The sequence below is a fragment of the Leguminivora glycinivorella genome, chromosome 8 (assembly GCF_023078275.1).
Source record: "Leguminivora glycinivorella isolate SPB_JAAS2020 chromosome 8, LegGlyc_1.1, whole genome shotgun sequence".
In the NCBI taxonomy this organism is placed as follows: Eukaryota; Metazoa; Arthropoda; class Insecta; order Lepidoptera; family Tortricidae; genus Leguminivora; species Leguminivora glycinivorella.
Window position 1 is genome coordinate 19257547 of NC_062978.1, and position 11144 is coordinate 19268690.

The window sequence follows — 11144 nt, forward strand, 5'->3', positions numbered from 1 at the left end:
TATACAAAAGTCCTATCGATTACTTACGGGGCGTCAACCTTGTTAAGTGGACGTCGCTATTTTTGGTATCGTTCGTGAGTTCAGACCCCGGCTCGTACCAATATGTTTTTAGGGATCGATATATGTCTGTATGAACTGATAAATACTAAGGAAATGTGATTTGATATTGGCCTGTCAGCCTGTCACTGCTGAACATTTATTTATATATTTATTTAAATTTTATTGCACAGTAAAAAATGTACAAAAGACGAACTTAATGCCAAAAGGCATTCTCTACCAGCTACCATCGTGAGGAGACCGGACTAATCCCAATAGAGCCGAATAGTTTTCATAATGAGTTGGAAGGTCACATGGCAATCGCTTTCGTAAAATAAGTCAATCTGTGTAAGCATCTTCTATTAAGTATATTTAACTATTTGTAAATATTTTAAATATTTGTACCTCTATTATTGAATACGGAAATAGTACCTAATCATGTAGTTTAATAGTGTTTTACATGCTTTCAATTATTTCAAATGTGCCTATTTGAAAAGACATCACAAATACCTATAAACAGTATAAGCACCTACATCATAACGATTAAAATAATTCTCCTTACAAAAGGATCAAGTTCTCGCCTCCCCTTAACCTTAAATTTTGACAAGTAACTCAATCCAGTACAAGTGTTTCTCACGAAACCAACCGTTTTGAGTTACCGCAGTAACACAATCTGACGTCACGTTTGAGAACATTAGATTGAATTAAAGTATCGTGACTATTTCTGACAACACCTTTCAATGTTACGTGTGCTTGGCCGGGTTCTGGTGAGGTGCATTTCAATTTGTGTTTCGTCACTGACCGAGCCACATCTCTGGAATATGAATAGTGGTATAGGAAGGAAGGAGATCGGACATGACATGACGGGCGATTTGTATTGAATATAAGTACCTGTCGCAAGTTCTTGAATCCACTGTGCTCAAGAGCTACACGAGCTTATTCCACCGTTCCCATTCTACCATCGGACTCTTAGACGCACGGCCGGTTTCCATCCTTTCTTGGTAGATATTCCGCGAATTCGCACCAAGCGCTTTGCTTCTTCTTTTCTTATGCGCACTGCCAAGGAGTGGAATTCGTTGCCGGCGGCTATATTTCCGAGCTCATATAACCCGGCGACCTTCAAATCAAGGGTGAACAGGCATCTTCTGGGCGAGCTCACTCTATCGTAGGTCACGTCTTTGCCTTTGGCTAGTCTGTGGTCGAGAGTAATCCCATTTATAAGAAAAAAAAAATATTTTTTTAACTTTATTGCACAACCAAAGAAATATGTACAAATGGCGGTACCTAATGCCAAAAAGCATTCTCTACCAGTCAACCATTGGGTTAAACAGAGACATATATTTTGGTGCAGGAGAAATAATAGCTATCTATACTTGTAGATGGACGCTCGTAATGCGCAATACACGCGCATCATTTCCATGTCTATGTACATGTGAACGACCAATGAGTCGTGTCGTCACGCACGCAGACAACGACAATTGTACCGGTATGCTCAATGAGCTTACAACTGCGAACTATCCGTTATCTAGTATCCCTTTATATAAATACGAGCCGATACGATCGTGAGGGTTGTTAACATATAAATATAAATTTCTGTTATATACACGGTGTTTCCGGTATCACTCAAAACCTCAGACACCCCAACTGATTTTTATTTTTTTAAACTCATCTAGAGTATTCATCTTTTAATCTGATCGTTACTTTTTTTTTAATTGAATTTTTAATTTTTTGTACAGCTCTACTTGACTTTTAGCTCTACACTCAATAAAATAATTGCTAACTACCACCATAAACCATAAGACTATTTATTTGTGTACTGCAACTGTTGCTGGATGTTACTGCAACGACATAAGGTTTACCAATAGACAGCTAAGATGTCACTGTAAAACACTTTAAAGCTTTGTCACAGTAAACTTCAAATTGGACAGGTAATCGCAGTAAGCAAATAAACTCAATATTCAAAATGACAAGGTTGTAATTAGGTACGAGTTCAATTTGTTATGACTTATGATAAACATTAAGATTAAACTGACAAACAACGTCAAACTAGTAGCGGAAAAAATAATCGTCCAAGTAACCGGCCAGTATTAATACCCCTAAATACTGAAAAAAGGTAAACAACCTCTAGCAATGCGATATACACAATGTTGTATTACGAGTACAATAGAATGGGCACGTAAAAAATAACTAATAATACTAATTTAAATAAAAATATTACCCCCATCAAGATATAGCTCAATCGATTCTACTCTCGATTCTGAACAAAGTGTTTTCAGGTTTTTAGTGTTAAGTGAAACACGGTGTATATCTGTTATAATAAACATTTCAAGTGATCCGTTAAACGTTAATGTAAATTTTAACACATGTCATTAAAATTCGAAATTACAAATTACAAAAAAAAAAATTACAAAATAGTTTATTCATAAAAAACACAAATTTCGTGATATACAGAGATGATGACTCCCGGTAAGCAATATTGCCTGTGTTGGGAGCCACCGCTCTTCCTTAGGTTGTAAAGGTACTTGTACTTTAAAAGTGTATTGAATTCATCATAAAAATATTTATTTATTTTATTTATTTATTTATTTATTTAATAAGTTTACACGGCATTACAGCATAAACACCAATACACCGAATAAACTAACATAGACAAAAAATACAATTTACAAAAAAGTATTATAACGACACACAATTACTTAAAAATATCATACACCGACCGTGGAAGGCCTATCATCCATCGTCTCGCAATACCTCAGACACTCAAGATACACTGTCTTCCATCTCCATGCAAACAAATCTATGAAACATAAAATAAAAATAAAAACAAAAACACACAATTATGCAAAATTACAATTACAAGCCTTTCATGAGAAGCTTAAAGTACAATCAAAATAATAATATTAAAATTAAGTTAGCAAATCTCGATTTCTTGTTTTAAAATGCTCAAAAGTGAAGTGCATTTTAATTAGTTTAACAACAACAAATTAAAATGCACCATAAATGGTAGGAGAAGAAAATTTAGTACTTATAAAGGCACTTATCAGTTTTTCATCGTATCGAATTCGATTTGACTCAAGTTTGGTTTCGTTAGAATTATCTCCACGGTTTTTACTTTAGTATTGAAAGTACAGTCTGCGAAAAAACCCTACTTCAAGAAATATATAAAAATACCAAAATAATGACACTATCTCACTGTTTTCGTGAAATTACTAGTAATGGGCACACTAATGAACAATAAATAGATGACAACCTCCTGTCACAATCATTTACAATGACTTAACTTGAATGTTGCATCTAATGGTTCACCGTCAAACTCCAGTAAATACTTTTAACTTACCAATTGTTAATTTTGAATACCGTGGCTGCAATAACTTACCTACCTTATCTTTGCAGTTAGCATATTTATATATTTTTGTTATCAGAGTTAGTTAAAAAAAATTACAACACATTTGTTTGGACAAAATCTCTACATAACATTTTCTCGTCTTTAATATAACTTCCCCAGCAAATAATAATCAACACCTGTGCAGGTCGCATCCGGCGAAGGCTTTTCCATTTCCGGGCGTATTCCTAGCTTCCGGCGGGGTTTACCTACTGCGAAATAATCAAGTGTATTGTGGACTCCTTTCATACATACAAATTGATCAGGATGTCACAGCTGATTTTTAACCCCCGACGCAAAAACGAAGGGGTGTTATAAGTTTGACGTGTCTGTCTGTCCGTCTGTCTGTCTGTCTGTCTGTCTGTCTGTCTGTCTGTCTGTTTGTCTGTCTGTCTGTCTGTCTGTCTGTCTGTTTGTCTGTCTGTCTGTGTGTGTGTCTGTCTGTGGCATCGTAGCTCCCGAACGGATAAACCGATTTAGATTTAGTTTTCTTGTCTGAAAGCTGAGTTAGTCGGGAGTGTTCTTAGCCATGTTTCATGAAAATCGGTCCACTAGGTCGCGGTCGGGGGTTTTTTCAAAATTTTAATTTTGTGGTTAGGTTATATCAAGCTATATAGATGTCATATTTTAAAGGAAAATGACTAGATTATCGAACCGTGACTAAAATTAACATTTCATCATTTCATCACGGCGGACAGGGTATTTTTTTTTTATACTACGTCGGTGGCAAACAAGCATACGGTCCGCCTGATGGAAAGCGGTCACCGTAACCTATAGACGCTTGCAACTCAAAGAGTGTGGGTGATAGATATGTAGTCTATACTTGGTGAGGGATGATGCGGAATAGTTCTGGGGTGGAGCCAACAGAAAAACAGGCGTTCAGACACAGGTTTATTTCCGGACTGACGAAACGTTACAAGAACAAGTCGGCGCCAGAGGGCGCGCGTGTAGATTAACTCTACCCTACATTTATACATATATAACACCCCTTTTCTTAATTAACAGCAGTGATGCAAATAACAAACTTATCTAGGGTTCCAGGGCTTGACATGGCTTTAATCATTTACAATGAAAGTGATAAGTTGTTCATCTAAATTATGCAGTATGTCAAGCTCTAGGACTTATTAACTTATTACAATAATAACTACAAAAAATATTTAAAAACTTAATCTATTTCAAAACCGTATCTGACGGGCGGGCGTCTAACTCGCTTACTTTCAAGAATACCGGTTTGAGAAGGCGGGTCGGTACTGGTGCCGGGCTGGGCGGGCGCCGCGGGCGTGACCTGCGTGGTCTGGCTCGGAGGCTCGGTCGGCTGCGGCACTTCTCTACCTATATCCTCCTCGTCATTAAATAGGTCTCCTGGTGGTACACAGTATTTGAATCTTTTCTTTAGTTGGTCAGTATGCCTATGAGTGGTGGTACCGTTTTCCCTAGAGACTACATAGTTCCGGTTCCCCTTTACCTCGGATATGGTTCCTGGCACCCATCTATCAGGGCCGCTGTACTCCTGTAACCAAACTGGGTCTCCCATTTTCATTTGCTGTGATGGTCTGCTAGTAAACTTTTCTATCTGTTTACTTTGGGCTTCCCGGACGCGTTGATCTACTGTGGCGCCTGGTTGTAGTAAGTCAAGCCTACAGCGAAGAGCTCTTCTCTGTAACATCCTGGCTGGAGATTCACCTGTCGTGCTGTGTGGACAATTGCGGTAGTTAAATAAAAAGGTCTGTAATGCTGTCTCCAAGTCCACCTTTTCCTTGGTCGCTTTTCGCAGAGCTCGTTTACATAATTTTATTGCCCCTTCTCCGGCTCCATTTGATGCCGGATGGTATGGTGCACTGTAGGTATGTTTAATTCCATTCCGTGTCATGAACTGATCCACTTCCTGGCTAGTGAAGGGCGGGCCATTGTCTGAAACTATTTCTTTCGGTAACCCAAAGCGAGCAAATACCTCCATTAGCACCTTTATCACTGCGGTCCCTGTTGTCCTTTGCATCACAAAAGCTTCAATCCATTTTGTTGTTGAATCTATAATCACAAAGAATGTTCTTCCTTCAAAGGGACCCAAAAAATCAATGTGAAGTCTACTCCAAGCTTGCTCATGATATGGCCAGGGCTGTGGGGTTAACTTCGCAGGGGCTGCTGCGTCTGCTGCACAGATAGTACAAAGCTTGCAAATTTGTTCAATTTCCTTGTCAATGCCCGGCCACCAAACAAAACTGCGGGCTACGGCCTTCATTTTCACAATTCCTTGATGACTGCTATGTAATTCCTTCATGATACTGGTTCGCAATGATGTTGGTATCACCATCCGGTATCCCCACATGACGCAGCCTGCTTCCGTGTATAGTTCTTGTCTTCGTGCAAAATATGGTTTGATTTCTTCTTCTGAACAATGACTCGGCCAACCCCGATGTAAGAATTGGTTTACTTTCCTCAAGGTCTCATCATTTTCCGTCTCATTCTTCACCTGCTTGCTAGTTATAGGTAGGAAATCTTGAACAAAATTGACATATGTTACCTCTGCACAGTCTTTGGCATCCTGATGAGCTGGTGGTAATCTGGATAAGGCATCTGCCGCATTCTTGGCTGTTGGAATATACTCAATGTCATATTGATAACCCCCAAGATTACTGCCCACCTTTGTAAACGGCTAGCAGCCATTACTGGAATACCTGCTTTGTCCCCAAAAATGGTCACTAAGGGTTTGTGATCTGTCCTTAAAATAAACTGACGACCATACAGGTACTGATGAAATTTTTTCACCGAGTATATAATTCCCAAAGCTTCTTTATCAATCTGAGAATAACCTCGCTCTGCTTTATTCAAGACTCGGGAAGCATATGCTACAGCTCGCTCCGTGCCATCAGGCATAATGTGGGATATTACACCGGCGACTCCATGGCTGCTGGCATCTGTGGTTAGCACGAGTGGCAGCTCCGGTGAATAATGCACCAACACCTTGCTGGAAGACAATAATTGTTTAATTTCATTAAAAGCTTTATCACACTCTGCTGTCCAGTTAAACTTAATTTCCTTCCTTAATAGGGCATATAATGGGGCCATTATTGTGCTAATGTTTCTAACAAATTTAGCATAGTACATGGTCATGCCAATAAAAGATCTCAGCTCTGTCACATTGCTTGGCGTAGTGGCCCCCAGTATTCCTTCTATCTTCTTAGGGCAAGTATGAATACCTTCACTATTCACCACATAACCCAAGTATGTTATTGACTCCGACATGAAAGAGCATTTTTCCTTTTTTATTTTTAGACCATACTTCTGTAGTCGCTCAAAGACTGAAGTTAAATTCTTTAAATGCTCTTGATCATCTAACCCTGTAATAACCACATCATCTAAGAACACACCAACCCGAGGTATATCCGCAAACATTTGTTCCAAAATCCTCTGGAAAATTCCCGGGCTCGAGGATAGACCATATATAAGACGATTATATTTAAACAAGCCCTTGTGTGTGTTTATAACTGTATACTTGGAGGTGTCATCCAAAACTAGCTGTGCGTATGCCTGGGACAAGTCAATCTTACTAAACTTTTTACCACCATGTAACTTGGCAAACAAATCTTCTACTCTTGGTAAGGGAAAACGGTCCACTTCTAGATATTTGTTCAAACTTATCTTATAATCACCACAAATCCGGAGAGATCCATCTGACTTGACCACCGGGACGATTGGAGTTGCCCAGTCCGCTGTTTCCACGGGCGTGATGACACCCTCTTGCTGCAGCCGCTCGAGCTCCCTCTCCACAGGTCCACGAAGGGCGTACGCTAATGGCCGCGCGCGCAGGAACACCGGCCTGGCGCCGTCTCTCACCCGCAGCGTGACCAGCCCGCCATTGTACCGGCCCAGTCCCTCCGAGAAAACGTCTTTAAATCTGGAACTAAATTCCGACAGATCAAAAACTTCATTAGGTTTCACAAAATACATTAACTCTAATCGTTGCTTTACTCTCTTAATGATACCCAATTCAGTTAACCACTCTCTGCCTAACAAATTCTCCTTGCCATTATCTACTACATATAAGTCTAATTCTTTGTTTAAGTCGCCCAAACGCACTAGACATTTTATTTTTCCTGATGTAGGAACCCCTCCTCCCGTCAGATAAGATAACCTCAAATTGCTGGGCTCTAACTTACAGTCACTAAAATAAGTTTTATAAAATCGCGTACTAACACATGAAATTCTGCTGCCAGTATCAATTTCCATGAATAAATCCCTATTGTTTACATTTATCATCATTTTATACGGCGGATATTTAGAATCTGTTGTGTTTTGCCTAACCACATTAACACACGAATAGTTTACCTCTAAATCATCTTCCGGGGCCGATTGATCCCCCGTTTCCGTAAATACGTAATGTAGTCCTCCGGAACGTGACAATCGCGGGCACATTTTCTTTAAATGTCCTTGCTGGTTGCACACTCGACACGAATATAACTTGAATTTGCATGTTTCACTGGAATGATCTCGGCCACAAACAGTACAAAGTTGACCCTGACCGTGTCCGTGACCTCCTTTTCGTTTGAAATCAGCTGTCAGTGTCACTTCCGCGCCGGCGCCGCCATATTTGCGCTGCCCGTTCCCTTTCGGCCATGTTCGCCCAATTCCGCTTGACGTCGCGCCGCCTCGTGTGTTGCCTCTCGCTCTCCCCGCCGCTTCACTTATGGCATGGCAGCTTGCCTCTCGCTCGCCGCCGGGATTATTTCGCCGAGCTACCTCCGCCGCATTAAATTCCGCCGCCTCCATTGCAATCGCTAAGTCCGTAGCCGTTTTTAATTTAAGATCCTTCTCCGTAAATAACCTTAAACGAATGCTCTCACTATGTAAACCGCACACAAACTGATCCCTTACACTTTCGTCTAACCAAGTTCCAAAGTCACAGAACCTACTTAACTTCTTCAGATCCGCTAAGTAATCCGCCACCGATTCACTTTTTGCTTGTTTACGCTGACGAAACTTGTACCTTTCCGCTAAAACACTGGGCGTAGGCTGCAAATGATCGGCTAACAGTTGATTAATTTTGTCGTACTTTAAGGTAGACGGTTTCTCCGGTGTACACAGAGTCACTAAGAGCTCGTACGCCTCCGCACCCATCAAAGTTATCAACAGTGGAACTTTCCTCTCCTCCTTGACCTCGTTAACCACAAAATACTGCTCCACTCGGTCCTTGTAGGCTTCCCAGCTGCCTTTATGGATGTCGAACGGTTCCACTTTGCCCACCGCCATATTGCAGTTTCCCTCCTGTAATTTCTCTTTCCCTCCGTCGTGATAAAAACGTATTCGTGGCTCCGCTGACACTGCTCGCGCGAAGTTCGAAGGATCTCGTCGCCAGTTGATAGATATGTAGTCTATACTTGGTGAGGGATGATGCGGAATAGTTCTGGGGTGGAGCCAACAGAAAAACAGGCGTTCAGACACAGGTTTATTTCCGGACTGACGAAACGTTACAAGAACAAGTCGGCGCCAGAGGGCGCGCGTGTAGATTAACTCTACCCTACATTTATACATATATAACAAGCGAACATGACAGAGACAAAAAGTAGCCTATGTCACTCTCCATCCCTTCAACTATCTCCACTTAAAAATTCACGTCAATTCGTCGCTTCGTTTTGCCGTGAAAGACGGACAAACAAACAGACACACACACTTTCCCATTTATAATATTAGTATGGATTATGAAACTCAGATTCACTCTCAATTAGATTTGATATTGAGCAGAAATTATAAAAAAGCATTTTTCGCTTATTACATTACATACGAAACATACATAGGTACCTACTGCATGGTCAAAAGTACCATAAGGAATTTCTTATTAACGTTGGGATCAGGCTGCACCATCGATACTGCTACACTGTTGCATCCTTACCTACTACGTGACATCACTGTATACTTTTTTACTGTCGTAAATGTCACTACATAACCTAACCACAAAATTAAAATTTTGAAATAACCCCCGACCGCGACATAGTGGACCGATTTTCATAAAACATGGCTAAGAACACTCCCGACTAACTCAGCTTTCAAACAAAAAAAAAATCGAAATCGGTTCATCCGTTCGGGAGGTACGATGCCACAGACAGACACACACACAGACAGACAGACAGACAAATAGACAGGCAGACATACAGACATACAGACAGACAGACACACACAGACAGACACGTCAAACTTATAACACCCCGTCGTTTTTGCGTCGGGGATTAAAAATAAACATAGGTAAGATAAACTTCCATTTTATCAACAAAAAAAAAATGATTTTGCGGCACTAATGTAATCGCTACCAGTACCGATACATGATAAAGTACGAGTAATGATAAAGTACGCGCGCTATAAGAGAAAAAGTCAACATGGCGGTCTGCTGGTAACATAATTTTTGCATAGTTAATAATTATTTTCAATACACTGTTGAAGCAAGAAGATAATATTTCCACACTGATAATATTACAAGATTTTTCGTTTGTTAAAGCGAGTTATTGTGAAGATATAGTAAAATAAATACTAACCAGCATTCTCAAAGATCCAATGTATTTATTTATTTGCGCTGTAGCTCATGACTTTATACATCGCTTGGGAACTATTGTAGTAACCCAGTTATATTTTCCAAGCGTGCCGTATAATAAAATGTAACAAGGTAAACTAAACGGCAAAGAAACTCCTTCCGGTGAAAAAGTATTAAAATAACTGCAGTTTCCGGCCAGAAAGGAAGTTTGTTGTACCAGTTTCATTGTTTACTGGGATTTCTGGGGAGTTTCTGATTTACAACGGGCCACTTGTGTTACAAAATGTGTTGCATGAATATACTGGGACACATACAACACGCCACTAGTCTGCAAGTGGAGTGGCATATTATGTATGTAATGATATATAGAGCAATGATTTAAATACATCAATATTTTCTATAATGTCAATATACCTAATATTGCGGGCCAGAATGAGGACTATGTTTGTACATGGAGTTTCGGCTGTCTCTTCTCCTCTTAACTCAGAGTTAGAGGACACCGTAACAGGCATCTAGGTACTTTCTACCTACAAGGTACGTTAAGTATCATCCACTGTTGCTACCCATTCGGCGACCCATCTGACATCGCTCCAGCTCATCCCATAGTTCATTTTGACGAACCGTCTCCATACGGTCGAGTACACCATCATCTTTACAAGCCAACATGACAAAAATATATTTTCACCACACCAACCAGGATCAATTTTACTATTCGAAAACGGATAGCAAAATTACATTTTATCCACAAGAGTGCAAAGTAATTTCATACAAATTTTAACTTGATGCCTTGACCTGGCTAGTAGAATTTACCTACAAATAATTGTTTTGCATCATAAATATTCAATAGATTGCCGGATTTGATTTAGTTCGATGTTTTATAGTCAATATTTTGTTCGTGTTGATGTGGTGAAAAATTTTGTGATTCACTCGGTGGCAACTTTCGCTTGCTCGGGTATCATTATAACAGGAATACATCATTATCATCATCATACATACATTTGGAACGTTGAGTGTAAAGGTGTTTGTGAACTCGACTGTACAATGTACCAAACCGACGCCACAATTAAACGCTCATATCGTTATCGTAAGTAGCTGACTTTGTTGTGTTTCGCCAATACAGAAGAGCCAGCGATGGAGTGAACTGAGTGGACTAGAACCGTTACGGTCATATATCTATATAGAAGTTAGTGAGAGATTATGACGTCG

The 11144-nt window shown here is 40.0% G+C and overlaps 1 protein-coding gene across 2 annotated transcripts; it reads right to left on the reverse strand.

Moving 5' to 3' along the window:
* Window positions 1-4296: 4296 nt before the first annotated feature.
* LOC125228561 (uncharacterized protein K02A2.6-like) lies at window positions 4297-8943 on the reverse strand. Of its 2 annotated transcripts, none has more exons than XM_048133173.1 (2): window positions 7745-8943; window positions 4297-7319 (listed from the first exon to the last, which is right to left on the reverse strand). In XM_048133173.1, exons 1-2 carry the CDS (start codon window positions 8663-8665, stop codon window positions 7308-7310), a joined length of 933 nt encoding a protein of 310 aa, XP_047989130.1. In that variant the 5' UTR covers window positions 8666-8943; the 3' UTR covers window positions 4297-7307. The 2 variants fall into 2 exon arrangements, with proteins under 2 accessions (XP_047989130.1, XP_047989129.1); XM_048133172.1 differs by having other exon boundaries at window positions 7745-8935.
* Window positions 8944-11144: the final 2201 nt, after the last annotated feature.

Coding starts and splice junctions, on each gene's coding strand:
- LOC125228561 (XM_048133172.1), bottom strand. CDS start 5,744: ATGTGGGGATACCGGATGGTGATACCAACATCATTGCGAACCAGTATC.